The 20,200-nt window shown below is 46.6% G+C and overlaps 1 protein-coding gene across 1 annotated transcript; it reads left to right on the top strand.

Annotated features, from left to right (window-relative positions):
• The first annotated feature begins 6,811 nt into the window (after positions 1-6,811).
• On the top strand, positions 6,812-13,650 carry RHOV (ras homolog family member V). Its single transcript, XM_009684622.2, has 3 exons — positions 6,812-7,143; positions 10,387-10,445; positions 10,769-13,650. The coding sequence occupies exons 1-3, from the start codon at positions 6,948-6,950 to the stop codon at positions 11,207-11,209; spliced, it is 696 nt and encodes a 231-aa protein (XP_009682917.1). The 5' UTR covers positions 6,812-6,947; the 3' UTR covers positions 11,210-13,650.
• Positions 13,651-20,200: the final 6,550 nt, after the last annotated feature.

The raw sequence follows: 20,200 nt of genomic DNA, 5'->3' as shown, positions 1-20,200 counted from the left end.
CCTCTGCATCAGTTGCATTTTCAGCTAATCTTTATGGAACACTAGAGAGCAGAGTTTGCTCCATCATTTCGGATGAGGTCTTCCTCATTGCCTTACTTACACCTTTTGTCTTTTGAAGACACATTTTTAGCAGTAGGGGATGAAAAGGGTATTTGTTAAGGGGGAAAAACCCACACTCTCAAAATGTAAGTAGAAATTAGCCTGAATTGAAATTTGGGCACACCTGTCTTACAGTTCAGCTCTGTTGGCTCTTTCTATTCAAAGCCAAGGTCAGGACCTGTATTTCTAATCTTTTCTTCTCTGGACAGGTCCAGAAATGGAAGTGATTTTCTTTCCTATTCTATCCAAGACTATTGCTAGGTAGGACTGCTACTTCATGAGAAACCTTCATCTGAGGTTAGTGTTGTAAAATTGGAAGCCAGATCCTCACCATGGTTGGAAATGAAACATCAGCCGAAAGCTAATCCAGATCCTGGCCCACAAGCCTGCTCTGTCCATCTGTACTATCATCTGCTGTGATTATTTAATTTACAAATGTGCAATAATTATATCCCAGGCTGCATTCACAGTTTTGAAATTCTGAAAAGGAGAGCAAGGGTTGCATGGAAAAGATCATCAGTTCTTTGATTCGTCAAGAGTGCATAGAGAATTAGGGTCTTAACATTTCGTACGTAGTAGTAATATAAGTCTATTAGAGGGACTTGTGGGAGAGGATTGAGTGATTTTGGTAGTATGTTTGGTTTGGAAGGCCAAGTTCTGGTCTTGTTTTTGTATGGCTGTGGTCGCACGGTAATTTCAGCTTCAACAGTTACCATTTTTTTCAAGCTACGGGCAAAGCGATCAACACCTTCATGCTGTATAACATCCTCATCTCTTCAGCTGCCTTGAGGAACAGATTCTAGACAATGGTACTGGCAAACATGTGCTGTATCCAAGGTCCAGATTCCCAGCAGATTAAGCCTGTTTGAATGTGGGCTCCCACAGCGTTCCCTCTGTCACTCCTGGCTGCACCATCCAGCCCTTACTTGGTGGCAGCATTATTGCATATGTGATTGCAGAGTGAGCCAGGCCAACGTCCTGCACCAGATCAGTGCGCGATCCACCAGCTAAGCACGAATGCTGGCGCAGAACAGAGGGCAGGAAGATGTGGCTGTGGGAAGAGGTAGCTTCAGATTTAAATGACTCACAATGGCAGCTCAGATTTAAATGACTTAAAACAGCCCCTGAGATAACCTAATGACACAATTATAATATGAAGTAAACCCTAGACTTCCTCATTGATTTTCCCTACAGATGTGTGACTGACTGATCATTACTCTTATCTCACTGTGGAATATTCCTTCGCTGTGATCCACTTAAAAAAAATACCACATACATGAAACCCACAGGCAAATCCATGTACATCCCCAAAAGCAACAACCTCCATAAGATACCAACAAAGACACCCTGTACAATCAAGCTCCCAGACACCCCTGTAGCTACTTTGAGGAAAATGCTCCAGATACCTATGTCTCCCACCCAATTAGGAGACCTTGTCCCCACAGTGACACTTCCCCAGTGAGAAAGACAGCATCTTTGAGTGATACGTACACATTTACTACAGTAAAATAAAGTCCCAAAGTTGTGCACCCATGGGTATCATGGTTACCCATGAAAACCTGAACTGGAACCCATAAGAGAAGTCATTAAGCAATTATAACTTACACTGGAAAGGATCACAGCTTGAAATGAGCTCGCCAGAGCCCACCTCCTAACCAGCGGCCAACCTCCCACACTCTCCAAACTCACTGTCAGGAGCAAACTCCCTGCAGACACTGGATGGAGCCATATTATGCCAGAGCAATGTACACAGACCTAATTGCCACAACTCCTCAGGCAACTCAAGAATTTTTCCCACAACTGAACTATCAAAATCTGTTGATCCTACACATGCACATTCCAGAACATGATGTCCGTCATTAAGCATGACAAATGCCCTCATGGAAACTCGATGAGTGTAACCAGTAGGTATCAGAATGAGCGTACAAACACAAGAGAGAAAGGACAGAAACACCCAGTAACAGCGGGAAAACCTTCCCTCCACAGTCAGCGCTCTGTAGCTAGGCCCTCAGTCCTGATCCTCGAGGAAGATCTATAACAGATAAGCTTGGGAACTGAAACTGGAAAGTAAAAATCAGGGACTCAGGAGAGACAGTGGTCTGGCAGCATTTTACTGTTTTCCTATCTGCCTTCAACCCAGCCGTTCACTGTTCAGTGTTAACTGCCAGCCTTTTGTATCACCTTCCTCTTGCTAATTCCCTCATCCCTTCCTAAGTGTTAGGGATTAAAGTGTTCCTCTTTAATTATCTAATTGATTAACATAATTAAATTAAGCTCAGAGCGGTGTCTCCCAACCTATTCTTACTCTGAAGTTTGTTGTTTCTATTTCAGATTTAAAGAAAGGGCTTTGAGTGCCTGAAACCTTGCCCACTTTTTCAAATTTGTTAGTTAATTTAATAAAAGATACACTTTCTCCAGCAGATGGCAACATACATCTAAATTATTAATAGAACATCTGAGAGGTAGGACTTATTTCTGTGCAAGTCACCTAGAAGATGAATTTGCCTTTGAGAAAGGCACTGAGTACAATAAAAGTGTTTGTTTTTCCTTGGAATATTTAAGAAAATATTTCATGTGCTAGTGGCATTGTCATCTGTAATCCTAAAATGTTATATAATACTGTTGTAGTAGTTTTGGTCTCCACGTTTAGCTAGCATGGCACTGAATAGATGAACCAGAACACCTCATGCATCCCCATGTCACTGCTTTTAATTCCAGAGAGCAATGAAGAAGTTCAGAGAGCAGGACAGGGGGAGCTGTATTCTCACATTGTTTCTCTACGAATTTGTTCTCTACAAGGCATTTTAAAACCACACACCTCCAGTGCACAACAGAAACACCCACTAACTTCTACAGAATCTTAATGGGTTTTATTGCTATGGGCTCAGAAACTAAGGAGTTCCTGTTAATCGAGAAAGCTACGTGGGAAAGCAAAGACTTGGGTCATTTTTCCTTTAATTTCAGCTAGGGTAATTTTTCTGTGAATAACAGAAACCTGATTTTCCACTGACATATGCTTTGTGGCTATTTATGCCTCTGCAAAGTTGTTAGAAAATGATATAAAACAGCACTTTTCATCACTTCCCATAGATAGCAGTGACTAGACAAGCTACACTACCAGGAAAACCAGGCAGAGGCTCTTTGCTTCACCTTTTTGTCTGCCACTTCTTTTACGAGGTAATCACGCTTGATTTTTCCCAGGAAGGGTATACACTCAGGTGCATGACAAAATGCTCTGTGACTCAGCATTAGTTGTTCTTCTCCTTGTGATTATGAAAGCGGCTGCCCCGGCATCGGGTGTATCTTGACTTCTTCAGCAGATCTCTTGGCATCGCATGGTCCTGTTTGCTCAAGCACCTGCACACCACTTTAGCCCCTCTCTTAATCTAGCTCTCCACCCATTCTGTCCCCATTCATGGTGGCATTCTCTCCGGTTTTCATCATCCCCACTTTTCTTATTGTTTTATGCTTCCTCACACATAGCTATACTGTGAAAGGATTCAGAAATGTGATCCAAGCGCACCGTTTGTGAAGGGAGTGTATTGACATACACAACCCATTTGAACAAACTCAGGTAAAACCAAAGGCCTGGTTTGCTTTGTACCTGTAAGCCATGTTTGGAGTTACTGGTATATATTCCTCTCTCCCTCTGGAAGAAAGAACCCCTGGTATTTCTAAAACTGAGGTCTGCCCATTCAGACAGTGTGCAATGCTTTTTTCTAGGGCAAACTGAATAGTTCAGTAGGCTTTGCAAAAGACAGTGGCTCCCGCTCTTTGACTTTCGGGCAAAATGAGAGGCTCTATAAATTGGCTTGTGGCTACACGTAATTATGAAGTTACAAATGAGATCAACAAGGGAAGCAGAAAATGATGGAGTCTGAGGTGCCCTATTGCTCAGGAGCCAGTGAAAGTCAAGACCACTAGCTACATAAAATCTCAGTTTCACAATTTCCCCATATTGCAACACTGCACGTGAGGGGAAGTTTTATGGAGCAGTTTGAGCTGATCCACAGAATTGTTCCCACCACAAGAGGCAAGTTTCCTATTTCACTCTTCGTCCAAATGGGCTCAGTTACTGTTTCTTAACATAAGCGTGGACTTCTCCTGTTACAGTCCCAGCAAGAAAATAATAAATAGAAATGTGCGGAATAGCATGTGTCTTCATCTAAATAACTGAGTTTTTTTAATAAGAGGACTCTGTGCAGATGTACAAAGTTTAGTGATGAGAATCACATACTGCCTAAATATACAAATTGAATTACCACTGTGTATCTAATGGAGTAGCTTTTCTTTTTGTTTTTAAGAAGAAGCTACAGATGATAGTGCAGCCCAGGTGAGTAATGGCTGAACACTAACAGAACCTGAAGCCTATATTTGGTCTGTCTGAAAAGAGTTTGATCTTCTGCACTTAGTTCCCAGTGGATAGCTATTCAGTTCATGAGGAATATCGTCGTAATTGGTACTAATTAACGTTCCTGGGAGAGAGGCCAAACACAACTGCATATTACCCGCTCAGCCAGGGAGTCGATCTTGGCAATGAAGCATGTCAGGGAGGCAGCGTGCAATGCAGCGTCGTGGTGTACCTGTTACGGGTACAGAGCCTCTCTCCATGGCAATCAGTCCGGCAGCTCTATAAACAGGACAGGCTCTCACTGCAAAAGCAGACTCTTACAAAAATCTTGCAAAACTAAAACGTCTGGCTCCTACTGTCTCATTCCTCACTGCATTATGAAACCGTACCTACATCTTCTGTTAGCTGTTGGAGCAAGGCAGGACCTGGGAAACAAACCCGTGGGAGCTGCCCTGTTTGTTTGCTTAATCACTTAGTTTAAATATAGATTAAAAATCGCTTAATCTCTTCCACAAGTTAAGTGCGTGTCAGCCAATGATTGTCAGAAACTGCAAAGAAAACAGTCACAGAAGCAAGAGTTTTTGGTAAGGAATGAGAGGAAAACGGATTCTGTCATTGGAGCGGGCAAAAATGCATCTTCCTACGAGACATCTATTCCTAGATAAACAACAAATAGGAAATAAAAGCTGCCAACTACTTTTCATCTCTTCCTTCTGCTACTGCTGACACTTGCTAACAGTGAATAATTCAGTGAATAATCCCTCATTTACATTTATTTCTTCCGATTACATGGAAATGTCATGGTTCACAAAATGTCATTGCATACTTGAAACATGTGCTAAGAAACCACTGCAGGATCTGTATTCGTTGTGCTCCCTGCCCTTGCTATGGCGTAGTGTGTCACACAGCAGTATTCCTCTCGCCAGTCCCGTCTGAGGTACAGCCACACCTCGCACATTACTGAATGTCGCCTGTCCCAGCGCTTTTGGACTGCTCTGCAGCCGTTCGGCTGTCACCACATAACACTGAACAGGGTGGCACTGGAGAGAGCTCCATGCAAACCCAATCAATTGAATTAGCAGCCACTTACTGAAGCAAGACTATCTAGCATGAAGTTTTAGCAACAGCCTAACCTATTATACTGTCCCCTTTTTTGTTGGTATGGAAACATCAAGAAAAAACGCAGAAGAGGGAGGTTTAAGGCAAACTGCTAGAGAGAACTGCTGAGAAGAGGCCCTGTTGCCAGTGCTGTTTTCAGCAAGCTTGCGGCTTGTCTCTGAACAGTGCACCTGCTTTGGAGAGTGGAATCAGCTCAGGCTCCTGAGCCGGAGGAGGTGCAATGCTTGTGACTTTAGATCAACCACAGGGAAAAGCATTCTAGTCTGTGCCTGACTTAAATACTTCTTCCCAAGTGTAGCTTTACTACGAGTGAGACAGCTGGGTAGCTGCTCAGCGTGGATGTGAAACGCTGTGCGAGACCCAAGCTCCGCGACGCCTCCTTGCAGCACAATGCTGTCTGGTGCAAGCAGGTCCCTTGTGCTGCGAACGTGACGAAGGACGTCATGGAAGTAAATTGGTGCCGTTCATTGACAGTATGCGTTTAGCTTCTCCATTAGGAAACAATCCTATGTTCAAAGCTGATGTTGCAATATTAGATATTTTATGCATTAATACTTTCCAATACAATAGTATTGGAAATACTACTAGTAGTAATACTTTCCAATACAATTTCCAAATACAATAGTGTTTTCTCCCACTTGGTGGGGTTACAGTGGGTGCAATGGTTGCCACGACAGTGTGGCCACTTCTCTCCTTTCGAGTGCTGTGCTCCTGCTCTTTCTGTTTGGTTGCACTTCTTGTTTAGAGTGAGTTCCCCAAGGCAGGGATGGAGGCAACTTCTCTGCTTCCAAGGGCACAGTATGTTGTGTAAGCTATATGAGTATATTTGATGATATGAGAAGAGTATAAGAAGGGCAGTAGATTCAAAACCCCTGTACATGTCCATGCAGCTGGGAAAATATGCTTTTTGTCTTTTGCCAGCGTGTAGCAACCGCTCAGCTGTGTCCAAAGAAGTCGCTAGTGGCAATCGCATAGTTAGCGAACGTGATACTCATTTTCGATCTTCCCTCACGTTATTGACCAACACCGCCGGCTCCGGGCCGGCAGTCCCAGCTGCTCCTAGCGGGGCTCCAGGCACGGCCAGCGGGAACAAGCGCTTCGGCGCGGCTTCTTCAGAAGAGGGGTCGGGGCACCACGGCTCCCCCCTGGCTTTGCACAACGGTACTACCCCGCGGCAGCCGGGTCCGGCCAAACGGCGGCGGGGGCGGGCGGCGGGGCGGTGCTGCGCTGCGCCGAGGGGCCGGGCTGCGCGCACGGCCGCGGCTGCGGAGCGGCGCCGCGCGGCACTGGCCCGGCGGCAGCGGTGCCGGCAGCAGCCCGGCCGCGGTATGGCAGCGGCGCCGCCGAGCCGCCGCTGACGGCCGGTGCCGGTCTCGGTATGCCCCCGCAGGAGCTGCTGGACTACTCGCCGGCGCTGCGGAGACACAGCCCCCCGCGGGGCAGCGGCCCGGAGCTGGGCATCAAGTGCGTGTTGGTGGGCGATGGCGCGGTGGGCAAGAGCAGCCTGGTGGTCAGCTACACCACCAACGGGTACCCCGACGAGTACCAGCCCACCGCCCTGGACACCTTCTCAGGTAGGCGGCGGGGCCGGTGCGAGGGCGCGCGCTCTGCGAAATCCTCCTCTCGACGTGCTTCGCTTGTTTTGGACATGCAGAATTGGCCGGTGCAGCTTGCGGGCTTGGGGATGGTCTTTCCAGGTTAAACGCGCTGCTGCGGGGTGTGCGGGGTGTGCACCAGGCCCCTGCCTGGGTTTGTTGTGTCATTATGCATAAACAGAAGAAGGGGATTTAATGATTTATTTATAGTTAGCTTCATAAATATCACAGCCTTGCACTTTCTAACTTCAACTGATCTTCAGCAGAAACATGTTTTTTCCCAGATATGCTCTAAGGTTAGCATTGAACAGAGGTTGCTAAAAATTTTAAGCGCTTTAAAAGTCTGCCTAAAAATGCTTGCCCCATCCACTGATGAGCTCTTACTGGTTTCCACTTTTGTAAATACCATCTTTGTCCTTGTTCTCCACTCTTCTTCTTTCAGACTCCAACTTCTAATATGAAACCCAGGAATATACAAAGCCCTTTGAAAGATTTTGGATCTTCTTCATCTGATACAAAGAAGCAGAATAGTATGTGACAGTATAGATGGGTAGATCAGTGATGGGCTCAGGTCAGACCAGGAACTAGACTTCAAATGTGTCATACTCTCATGGCACTTAGAAGGATCATTTGTTGGTCTGAGTGTCCTCATAGGCACTCTTACCCTGGGAACTCTTGATTTGCCTTGACCCTCTCTAAACTCTCCCACTATCACTTGAAGGAAATGAAGTGGGAACATGCTGCTGTTACAGGGTCCAGTGGCCCTTTGAGAACACATGTAAGGAGACCTCAAGTCCTCTAAGGGAAAGGTAACTGCTCTCCCTGCGACCTTCACACTCACGTGTTCAGTTTCAGATAGGAGAGGCTAGAAATTACCATAATGATTAGCCTCCAAATTTTCTGAAAGGGAAAATCCTTAATAAAACAATCAAGAAAGGTGGAGGCAGCATGAGTTCAGAGACTTTCCTGTTAGCAGCAAGTAATCTGAAGACAGCTGCATGTAGGTTCAGCCCCACTATGAATGTCCAAGTACTGAGCCTGACTTCCAGAGGTGCATAACATTTGCGATTGACAGAAATCAAAAACATCGTTAAAAATGGGTCTCCCACAGTTCACTCTCTGCTTATTGAGAGGAGCAACAAATAGGAGAATAGAGGTATTTCCCTTCCCACTCCTACTTTTAACCTGGATAAACCTGAAGAAAGTTCCTCCGTGGATTCACAGAGCCCAGTTCAGGATCCTTGTCAGAAATTTCAACGCAATTCTCTCCACTCTTGGGGAATACTTGCAATTCAAGCTGCCGCAGACTGAGCCTCACGGTTTACATACTAATCCTAGTTCTGATCAGTGGATCATAAAGCCAGAACCAGTTAAAGAAGATAATAAGATAGGAGAAAGTGTTACGTTATTGGGGGAACAGCAGTGGGAAAATGGACTATGACCCAACCACATCTCTCTGGGTGCTACCCACGACTGGGTGTCACGACTAGGTAGAGCAGTGCTCAGCGAAACGTGTACCCTGTGACCTTTCTCCACCAGGCTATCCTGTTCTGCCTGCCCCTTCTCTATTGTACCGAAATCCAGCCTCATCTTGAGGGTGTGTACCTTGTGAGGGTGGTAGTTAGATGGCAGTCACAGAGTTGCTAGCGTAGCTTAGGCTAGCAGCAGGTATGAAACAACTTCGGGCAAGTACTGGAGCAGGAGGTGATATAGGTGGTACCTTTCTTCTGAAGACTGTTAAACATTTCAGAGATGCTAATTAGTTCTCTCAACACCCCTGAGAGATAGAAGAAACCAGATACTAGAAAGGCAAATGCCCAGAGCCTTGAGGATCAAGTCAGGATCTAGCAGGTTCTTTGATTGGGAACAGGTTTCTCTTCCTCCTCTGGGGCAAAGATATGGTAACAACCCAACTGTTTCCCAGCCACAAGGAAGGGATGGCTTTCAACTATTACGCTAGGAGTGGCACTGTGGCACGCACACCCATCCCTTCCATTTTTTCTTCACTGTCAGTCTCCCACCAGATGTCACCTCATCTTTTGTCCCTTTTGTCTCTTTCTTTCTTCCTAGCCTTCTCTCAGAGAGGAGCGCTCTCCAAGAGCTCATATTAAACTTCCCAGGTCACTTGTTTCTGTCACTTTTGTCACTTGCTAATTACTTCAAGAATAACAAAAGATTGACCTTGCTTCTGTTTTTTAAAACAAAAAAGTCAATAGAGCCTCCTCCTGGGTGCAGAGAGGGAGTTTAGCTAGCTGGTGTCAAGGGCTAGCCATTGTCAGTTTAGCACAGGATGTCTGCCTTTTCATCAGAGCACAGCCACCTCTACACTGTCAAGATTTTAAAGAGATTTCCAGTGCCTCCAATCCCTTCCTCCTTTTCCTCAGTTTCTAGCCAGTCAGTCTCCGTGGTGTCTGTGCATTTAAACATCTAACAGTTTCATCCCAGATTTCCATCAGAGTTCCTGCCAGCCCTCAACCTGAGTCAGCTGATACCACGTAAAGGCTTACTGTGATTAGGGAATGGGTACACACCATATATGTGTAACTCAGTAGTTCTTCAGTTTGTAGACCATCTCTGAAGGGGATTTTGCTAATGACTATTTCCTTAAGCATCTTTATTTCAAAATTGTTTTTAGGTTTTTGCTTTTCCTTAGTTGAGACACTTCTGAAAAGACTCTTTTTTAAAGAAAAAAAAAAAAAAGGTTAAAGCTGAACTTCTGGCTTGGATGGAAGAAACTTGAATAGCTTGTTCTCGAATACCCTGTTTAATGGACAGTGATTTGAACTGTCACCCTGGGCCAGAAAGCTAGGAGCAAGCTGCGGAAGTTCTCAGTTTGTCTTTGTCTTTATTTGCTCTATTGGGTTGTGGCAGAAGAACATCAGATTGTTCCTAGGGCGCTGTCCAGCTACAGACTCTCTCTAGAGGATCAGTGTCCAGTAATATGAGAAGATTCTTTCAAAATGTCAGAAAAAAACTCAAAACACCCAAGGGATAACCAAATCAGAAACTCTGCTGCAGGTCTCCTAATGTTCCCAGTGCAAACTTCAGATATTTTAGTGAGGTTTTCAGCAGGAAGGACAGCTATAATGGAGTTGACTGACTTCAGGGAGTGTCTTCAATGGGATGCAAAACAGAGCGCTCCAGGGAAGAACTGTGTGTATGTGTGTGTGTGGCATTGTACACAACTTCCTTGGACTAATCCTTATTCTCCTTCTGCTACAGTGCAGGTCCTGGTGGATGGAGCCCCAGTCCGGATCCAGCTGTGGGACACTGCTGGGCAGGTAAGCTCTACCAAAGGAGCTGTCAGCTCTGGTGCTGTGGGACAGGAATTACAAGTTTTTTGAGGAAGACACTGTTTAACCAGGAGGGAGGGAAATGCACTAGCCCAGCTTTGGCCATCCATTGGTATGGCAGTCACAGGTGACTGCCAGACTCCCTCGGCTCTGAAACTTGTCCCTGAATCATGGTATGGCCACAAAGTCAGCATGATGCCCTACCTCTGAGGTGCTGCTGTCCTATTTAATATGTGAAAGCACCACTAGAGCATTGTGCTGTTCAAGTTCAAACCAGTAAACTTTTTTTCCTCCCCCCCACCTTTCTACAGGAGGACTTTGACTGTTTGCGCTCACTGTGCTACCCAGACACTGATGTCTTCCTTGTCTGCTTCAGTGTGGTAAACCCAAGCTCTTTCCAAAACATTACTGAGAAATGGATCCCTGAGATACGAACTCACAATCCCCAGGCACCAGTGCTGCTGGTGGGGACACAGGCAGACTTGCGGGATGATGTCAATGTCCTAATCAGCCTGGATCGCTACCACGTGAAGCCTGTGCCCAGGCCTCAGGCAGAAGGCCTAGCTGACAAAATCCGGGCTGAAGCCTACCTGGAGTGCTCAGCACTGACCCAAAAGAACCTCAAAGAAGTTTTTGACATGGCCATTGTCAGTGGTGTTGAGCACAAAGCACGACAGGAAAAGAAAATGACAGCCAAAGGTATCAAAACTCTCTCCAAGTGCCGCTGGAAGAAATTCTTCTGCTTTGTCTGAAGCTGCTTTGGTGGTGGTAGGGAAAAAAGAAACACCTGATGCCAGCACTGGCTCCGCACGTTCCTGGAGTGACTGCTCCTATGGCCCCAGCAAGGAGGTTATGATAAGCTGCTGGGCTTGGAAACCTGGCTTTTGCTGGGTTACAGCATCAGATGCCTAGGAGACGTGAACTGGATTTCCATTGTGCCAGGATGTGGATGGTCCAGGCAACTATAAGTACCTGCTGGACATGTCTGTAGTGTCACAGACTAATGGGAGCCTTTGCTACACAGACTCGGTACCACAGAACAGGCAGGTTCCTTACATCGTTCACAACGACCAGCTTTCTCTCTGAAACAAACACACTTTCAGAGTTCAGACGCAGCATGACCTAACTCTGATATAAAGCTGGGGAGGGACTCTTGAAGTCTGCCTGCGCTTTGGCAGATTTACAGACTTGGCCAAGAATAGGGCAGGGGTGGTTATGGGAGACTGCAGTGTCATCTAACATGGGCTGCTGAGTTTGTGAAGTAGGACTTGGGTTTCCCCTCTGATTCTGCTTGCCAAAATAGGTAGAAGTAACTTGACTATGAAAAAACAGTGCTCTTTTTTAAAGGCCCTGTTATTGTGAGTACCTTTGAGAAGGTTTTTCCTAAATAAAGGCCATTAGCAGACAGAAGAGAAAACGCACTGGGAGCTGCATTAATTCCTTAAGCAAAACATTCTCAGAAAAGGACTGCACTCCGGTGAGTGACAATGCTCTAGCCCCATCGTAAGCAGCAGTCACTAACTTGGGGGACCTGTTTTGAAAGGACCGTGTGTTGTGATTTGGGACAGAGAGAGGATGAGGACCAGTGACAAGTGGCTCTGTCTACCTAGCAGAGACTGGACTGTGTCAGTGAAGGGTTTGTAGTACTACTGAGAGGTGAAATGAAGATAGAGAGCCAATGCATGTAATGAAAGGAAGTGAGAGATGTAGTATGGAAGAAAGAAGGTAGAAAAGGAACTGACAGGGAAAAAGAAAGAAAGGGAAGTAAGGAAGGAAGATGGAGAAGGAATGAAGAAGAACAAACTGTTAAATGAAAGTTGTGATTCTCCTTAGTTATAGGAATTATGCTAATATTCAGGAGGTTCTCTAAGGAACTAGAAAACCACTAGTGATCCCATTTTCTGAAAGTTGTGTTGTCTATGCAACAAGTTCTGAATCAAAAGGAAGGACTTGCAGGGAGAGAGAGAGTTCCTCTTGGTCAATAAAATCCTCAGTTTAAGATCTATGCAAATTTACCTTGTATTGTTCTTCCGGAGGCTGCAGAGCAGGAGTGGAGGGATCAAGGCTTCTTTGTGTTGTGCTTCCCTTTCTTAAAAATCACAGCTTGACCTGCTGAAACCAAAAGCAAAGGAAACCCATGAGGTTCCTGCCACAGAAAGACATTCAGTGTGTTTGCTCCATTGCTCTCTCCCCTGTTTCTCAGAGGATTAATTTCCCAGTGAGTTTACTCACATCTTATTACAGAACTTGCATCTATTCCTAAAATTTCCCTCATGGAGACATTTCGTTCTGGCTTATGTAGCAGAGAGCACGTCAAGCAATGCTTTCAAAACTCAGGGGCTTCTCTGCATCTGGCCATGACCCATCTCTTTGGGAACACACTGGAGTAATGTGACACAAGGGGATACAGCTGGGAACTGTTTGCCCTGCACCAGTAACACACATACCTGGGCCAGAGCAAAAAAGCAAAACGGATACAAATAAGGCAGTGCAGCTCTGGATCCCAATGCACACCTGCAAACATCTCTCACAACCATTTGTTTTGGTAATGCAGCTCATACAGTCCCCAGGCTGTGACACAGCCTGCCATCTCCCTGGGCAGTGTCCTACTCAAAAGAGGCAGGCAGGCCTTTTGCAGAGTGATGTGGCACACCGCCTTGGAGCTGCTGCAGTGTGAGGTTTGGAGACTTGAACAGGCGGGTATGTCAAAATGTGCTGCAAGCTAAAAGGACTCCCCCAAGTGAGATGCTGTTGGGGCCCAGTCAGGAGTCCTGAAAGACGGAGAGTACAAAGGTAGTAGCTAGAAATCATGTGTCCTGCACATCTCTAGGCAGGACACTATTTCTTGGACAAAGCTCTCAGTCATGAACATATCCCTGCATAGGCACACTTGCTGTATCACTAATTCCATTTGTCTGTTGGGTCTTTATGCATTTCTTTAGCCTGTGAGAAGGGGCTCTGATGTGGCCCAATAAGGAGAATCACATGGAGCAAATCCACGTGCACAGGCAACACCAGCCTCCCCTTGTTCCCTGCTGAGGGAGGTGTGCTGGGGAGAGCAAGCATTGTCCTGCAGTACCTTGGTATAAAACAGGGATTATTTCATCCTGGAAAAGAAACTGTACTGAGAGCAGCTTTCTTCCTCTGTGACTGCATCTAATATTTGTTTAAATAAATTTTTTTTTTAAATGGCATTGTGTAATTTCATCAGTGTGAAATAAGCTGGGCTTAAAGATGAAGGAGTTACTCCATCTTAGTGGCAATAAGGTAAGAGAGAAATTACCCTATTTCTCTTTTCTTCTCCAAACCTCCATTAGCAGTGGTAACCACCGCCCTCTTTTTGCGTAGCTGGGACCCTCCAAGATCCTTCTATTGCTCAGTTAATTTTCCTCACCCTCAGCAGCCACTCAAGGGGATGGAGTAGCAAACATTCGAGGCTTTCAGTGCCTCTCCTCAGAGGCCACCATCCAGGGACCAGTCAGGAGGCCCCTCACAGCACTCAGTGGGACAAGCCCTCAGGGACCTTGCATTTGAAGCCTTAATAACAGCACACGTTGCTCTGTCACCAGGCTGGTGGGTAATTTAGCCACCAGCCTTATTTAACTGCTTAACTTGGCAGTTAAGCATGATTCAGGTGCTGAACAGCGTTGTCCACACCACGCAAGAGAGAAAGGCGCTCTCTGAATAGCTCATGGGACTTATCCTTTTAGCCATATCATCAGCATCACCAGTAGGTAAAAACTAAGCAGGGCTCCTATCCCATCAGCATTTGGGGTGCAGCAGCTGCTCCAAAGGCTGAGGGGTGGGAAATGAGGCTGCTAGGGGATTTCTAGCAACAAGGTAGGAAAGACAATGGAAGGGGGGGGGGGAAAAAACCCCACCAACCACAGTGGAGCACAGGGGATGAACAAACACAGTTCAGCAACCAGATGGGAGGGATAAGGAGTAGCTGCTGAAAAAACATGGATTTAGGACTTTTTTTTTTTTTTTTGGACAAAGCCTGAGATCATTCTGTGCTTCTGCAGTCTGCTAGATGCAAAGGAGCCTGGGGGATTGTTTGGAGCCAGCTTTGCATCTTCCCAGCATTAAAGCTCATAGAAAGACCTGTGAATGGAAATAGCAGGAAAGTGTGAATTAACTTTACATGGAGTGAGTCATTTCACTGAGCCATATCCTGTCATGTGCATTATAAGCACACTAAAACTCCCTGAAACACCAAGCAAGATAGCAGAGCTCCAGGGGTGGGGAGGGCAGGGCAGGCAGGCAGGAAGGAGGAGGGCACAGGTATCTGTCTCATTAAATGGAGCATCTCACCCCAGACATCTTTCAGCCTTGCTGTAGCCCTCTCTATGCTGCAGTTCTGGACCTGTGTTAGTAGCTGGCTCAGGTATAGTTCAGGCTGGGTTTTACATTGCAATGCTCCTTGATCAACCTGTATTTTCAGGTCACACCAAGAGCACAGGAGAGTTCATGGCAGACTTGCTAATACTAACCACCCCCACCAGGCTGTATAAACCAGGCCAGCACAACTCTACACAAATGCCACTTACTTTAAGACCAGGAAAGATCCTTATGGCAATTTGATCCAGCTTGCTCCATAGCACAGTCCTTAGCAGCAGTAAATGCCAGAGCTTGTGCAGGTAGGACAGAAACTCTCTAGTGCCTTCTTGCTTGTTCAGGCCTCTGACTTGGATACTGGTCAGCAGTCTCCAAAGTCCCCTATCCAGCAAAGTAACACAGCAGGGCTTTCCCACCAACATAGGCAACACAGAAAGGACTTCATTATAGCTAAGCACCATGCCACATAACTCCACATAAAACAGGTATGCTAGCTGCTAGCCTCAGCTGTTAGCTCCAAAGGAACAGAGCACTAGTATCAGTAGTAGTGAGGACATTCCCCTGGTGTAGATGGGACCCTTTTGTTTCCTTTCTCAGTAAGCAGCACACCCTAAATGGGTTCAGCTGTGCCAAGTTCGTTCCCAGCTGGCAACACTTCCATGAGCTTCTGCTGAACCCTGACTGGGAATTAATCCCCAAAATAATACCACGTTTCACCTGACTCAACACAGCCTCCTTCCAGAGCAAGAAGGGCAAGTCTTAAAGATCCCTCCAGGAGATCTCTATGCTCTGTAGGTTACATCCTATTCAGTTTGTAAGGACAGGCTGAATTTTCATTTGGTCAGGAGCTAACATGAGTCCAGCAGTAGGAACAAGCAGGGGCCCTGCTGTGCTTGAACCTTGTTGAAATACAAGGCAGCATAGCACCCGCCCCCATTTCCTGAGAGGGGTCTGACTGTGTTAACAACCTTATCAGCTTCTTAACACCCCCAATTTAATCCTCAGGTGCTAACTAGCTTTTTCTTCAGATTGTCCAATTGATTAACGTAATTAAATTCAGAGCAACTACCTCCAGCTTGGAATGAGGGTATAGTCTGACTTTTCTCAGTTGCAGTGACAGCCTACGTAGCTTGCTTCAACTTTGCTGTTAGTGCCTTCCTGCCCCTGACTTGTGCTAGGTCAGCTCTCTCTCCTGTGGTTTGCTCTGTGGCCTTGCAGACAGCTGTATGGGAACCCCTGAAGGACTGGGAGTGAGCAGGGGCACTGCTCAAACAGGCACTGGCAGCAAAAGAAATGTTTGTCCTCTTGCAGCCTTAGCTTAGGTTTTACTACTTCTCCTTCAGACGTGTAGAAAGTTATCTGTGCCTTAAGGACTGTCTTTGGTCTGTTCAGTTTACTTAAGGATCCTGGTTCTCCTTTGCATTATTGCCTCTTATTGGAATCATGCTAAATCACTATTTAATGGGTCCAGGGGATAAAGCATTCATATAAAGAAACCACTGTAATTATATGGTAAGTCTCCAAGACTGAGCAACTTGTACTAGAAGATGCTGGTCAGGACATAGTCCCCAGTGTGCATCTGATCCCAGACCCAGAGTCAAAGAGCTCTCCTGGCCTGCATCTGGGCCTCCTGGAAGCTGCTTACTCATGCATCTACAGAGTCCAGCCCTGGGCTCTCCGTTCCCATCATATAAGTACAGCATTCTACTTGCAAAGACCTATTGCACAAGAGACCAGGGTATGTTTCAACGTATCCCTGAGACAAGTTCCCTCTGCTGCGGCACCACGTGATCTCCGTTCCCAGGGTGACACTATGCCCTTTCCAGCTCCAGGTCTGAGCCACTCAGCCTAACTAGCCTAACTTGTTCTGGAAGAGCAGGAGGAGATGTGGGCCCCATCCTCCCCCTCCATCCCCTCACCCCCAGCACTGCCCCTGGGGCTGTGTTGTGAACTGAAATACACTGGTTTCTACTGCTACAGAGGAACATCAGGTGTGGGAAATTTGGCTCGGGGACAAGTTTCACCACGAATCACTGAGCCAGGCTTTTCTTTCCCATGAGATAATCTTGGGCGGGGCAGACAATCTCTTGAAATTAAAATACAATGAAAATACACGGGCTTCCCAGGGTTTAGGGTAAATCTCTTTCCTTGTTTTCTCAGAAAGCAAGCCAGGCTCTGCTGAAACCATCCTCAGGCTTGTGGCACAGAGGGCAAAGCTGCAGTGGCAGAAACCACTCGGCTTTGGAGCTAGCCCTGACTTTCTCACCTGGGGAGCGCGCCTGCTGCTCCCTCCAGCTGTGGGCTGGCAGCAGGAGCCACCCTGTGAGCCCCAGCTCTGCTGCTGGCAGAGGGAAGGGTGGGAGAGCTCACCCTCTGTGCTCGCCCTCCGCAGCCCTGTGGAGGGTGATGGATGTACGATGCTAGTTATGTAAGGGCTGCAAAGCTCCCAGCTCTCCCAAGCACTTGAGCATTGGTAAGAAGGGGCCTGAGACCTCACCTCCTTCTTTCTTGGGCTTGGAGGAACAAGTTGCTTTTGTCCAAGCCCCCTCATACAGCAGTTAGGTGGAAATACATCGTTAGCCCCTTTGCCACAGCACCCTCAACACGCAGGTTTCCTCTAGCTCTAAAGCCAGCATCTCGGCTCCTGTTTCAGCTGGCTGGCCTGATGGGGCTATGCCCCAAGGGTAAGTGAGGGCAGAGCCGGGTCATGCAGAAGGACTTTGTAAACCCAGAACTATTACTGCCCTGTTAGGGCTGCATCACTTCTGTGGACCTGTTGTGACAGTGACATAGACACTGCTGAGGGTAAAGTTTGGAATACATTATCCCACCCAGCTCTCTCCTGTCTTCAATGCAGACTGTGCTCATAGTGGGGCCTCAGCAGTAGTACTTCCTTTACCAGATCATTGCTGAAGATCTCGTAGCATTCACTCTACAGGCTTGCGAGCTGGGGGGACGGTACTGGTTATTCCTGGGTAGCCACTAGCATTTGAACGCTTGCGTTGTTAGATCGGATCTGCTTGACTGTAGCCCTGCTGAACTCTGCAAGGCTCTGGACAGAGTCAAGTCATGGGCCAGTCCTTCCTCCGCCTTCACAGGACATGGCTCGCACTGCCACCAAGCTCAACACTATGCTCCTCCCCTCCCCATGGGAGGACCGCAGGTGCTCACCCTTACAGTCAGCCTTGGACCTGAAAGAGGACTCTGATATCTTTTCTTGGCAAAATGCTGCCATTTGGGATCTGAAACAAGAGGGGTACAGTCTGACAGAGACGAGCCAAGGAGAGGCAGAGCTATTGTCTGGGAATATCCATGATATCACCGTTTGGTTACATAGTCCAGTGGCAATGAGGAGACAGAGAGAAGCCAGCGTGTCCTTGTTGGGATCTCATCAGGAACTTTGTTGTAGTAGCATAAACAGCACAGCCCTGGAGACAGAATTACTTTCTCATGCAAAGGGAAAGTCAGCATCATGTGCCACAGTAGGGCCTGTCGTGAGAGGATTTGGTTCTCCTAGTAGAGGCTGGATCCCTGCAGGGCTAGACAGGAGAGAGTCTGGGAAAATGTTGCTAGAGCAGAGCAAGTGGGTTTCAGGCAATTTTGCAGCACTCTGGCTGTCCTCCTACCAAGAGCCCTTTGCTACAAGAGGGAGGGGGTGTGGATGCCCAGGGAGCAGCTTATGTTTGGGGACGCCTGTTGCCTGCCCTGCTGCTGGAGTTGTGCGGGACCATGCCGGTAGGTCCCTGCAGCTCTGCAGCAGGTTGGGAGGCAGGAGCAGCAGCAGCAGCATATGAGCAGAGCTTCAGAAACTGCGCATTCATCTTCCTTGCCAGTAAGTCAGAAAGTGCCTCGGGTGCAATGATGACGCACCACACACCTGAGATCATTTTCATGGGAATAGACCCGTGAGAGACAGGGAGAGGAAGAGTCAGGGAAACTCTCCCAGCACTTCAGCCAGTGTCAGCATTCACAGGGCAGATTTCACAAGATAAACAAAAGCCTTTAATAACCACACTGGAGCGAGGCTTTGAAACCCTATGAAATCTCTGCTGAGGAAGAAGAGCAGCAGAATCCTCGAGGAGCGCTAAAGTCATCAGTCAGGAGAGACTTGGCTGCTTAGAGAAAAAAGGGTTGCAAAACCCAAAATGTAAAGATCCGGGCACTGAGTGTAGGTACCCATGCCGTATTTCCAGCTGTGGATAGTAATACGCATGGCACTATATATAGCACAGATGAATATTCATTCCTTTGGCTAGGGGGTTTTGACAACATAGAGCAGATGAAAGATGTCACCACCCTGGAATATTATCTGGGTACCAGTATATAATCTGAAGAGAGGGTAGGTGAGGATGTTTTATGCTGTGAAATCTTCTACAGGATGATTGTTTTTGTTTCTTGTAAGCCAAACAGATCTGTAGAATAACAAGTTATTAGCATATAGCAGTAAAACCTTACATTTATGAGACTCTTCTCAAAATAATATAAATCTGGGGCATACAGTATGGACTTTGTGCTAACCAGTAAAATACAACTGTCCCTTGGGAAGAATATGACATCCTGAAACACCTGGTTATCTGCCTTAAGAGAATCAGTAGCAGAGTGGGAACAGAGTTTCTGGTCCCAGCCTTTCATACAGTGGATTTATCCACTATCTCCAAACATCTCTTTTCAGATGATATAGATATTGCACTAGGTGCTGGGAGAATGGAAAACTCTATAGTATTAGACACCAGGAACTTGGAAGCACTAACCCAGGCTTTAACATCATTTCCCTGTGTGGTTTCTGGGCAAAAGACTTTCCATTTTTACATTTGTAAAAGGTAGCTCCCTCCATGGGCTGTGATACACATTCATTAACTGATGTCCACAGGGTGCCACAGCAGAGAAAGGGTCATTGCCAGGAACGTCATAGCATTTCTCCTCATGTTCCATAAGACAGGGCAAAAGCCCTGGGATGTGTTCAGACACTGGTCTCCATTATTGTCTTTTGTGGGTTTAGTAGAACATCCAGAAAAAACAGTATTTACTGTGAGAAAAACAGTATTTACTTAGAGCAAACGTCTCCAGCCTTCAGAGCTGTTGAAGGAAACCTGAAGCCCCACAATCTGGAAAATAAGATGATGACTGAAAGAGAGCCTTATATGTATCGCAACTTTAATGGTAGATATGCTGCCTAAGTGATGTGGGAGTAGAAGAGGAGGAATAAAGCATGATGTTTTCATAGAACTGGAGGTATCAAGTCACCAGAGAAAAATAAAGAGATGGACCAAAAGTGCAGAATGTAGGACATTTGTGTCTGGCTCTTCTGTTTCTACCCTGTGCTTGTGGCTAAACACAGCCACAGTGAGGGTGGATGAGAGACCACCACGCAGGAGATCTGGGAGTCCAGCAGCAGGAGGAACAGG

The sequence above is a fragment of the Struthio camelus genome, chromosome 5 (assembly GCF_040807025.1).
Source record: "Struthio camelus isolate bStrCam1 chromosome 5, bStrCam1.hap1, whole genome shotgun sequence".
Lineage (NCBI taxonomy): Eukaryota > Metazoa > Chordata > Aves > Struthioniformes > Struthionidae > Struthio > Struthio camelus.
Note: the sequence above shows the minus strand (reverse complement) of the source record. Positions and strands in the feature narration are given on the sequence as shown.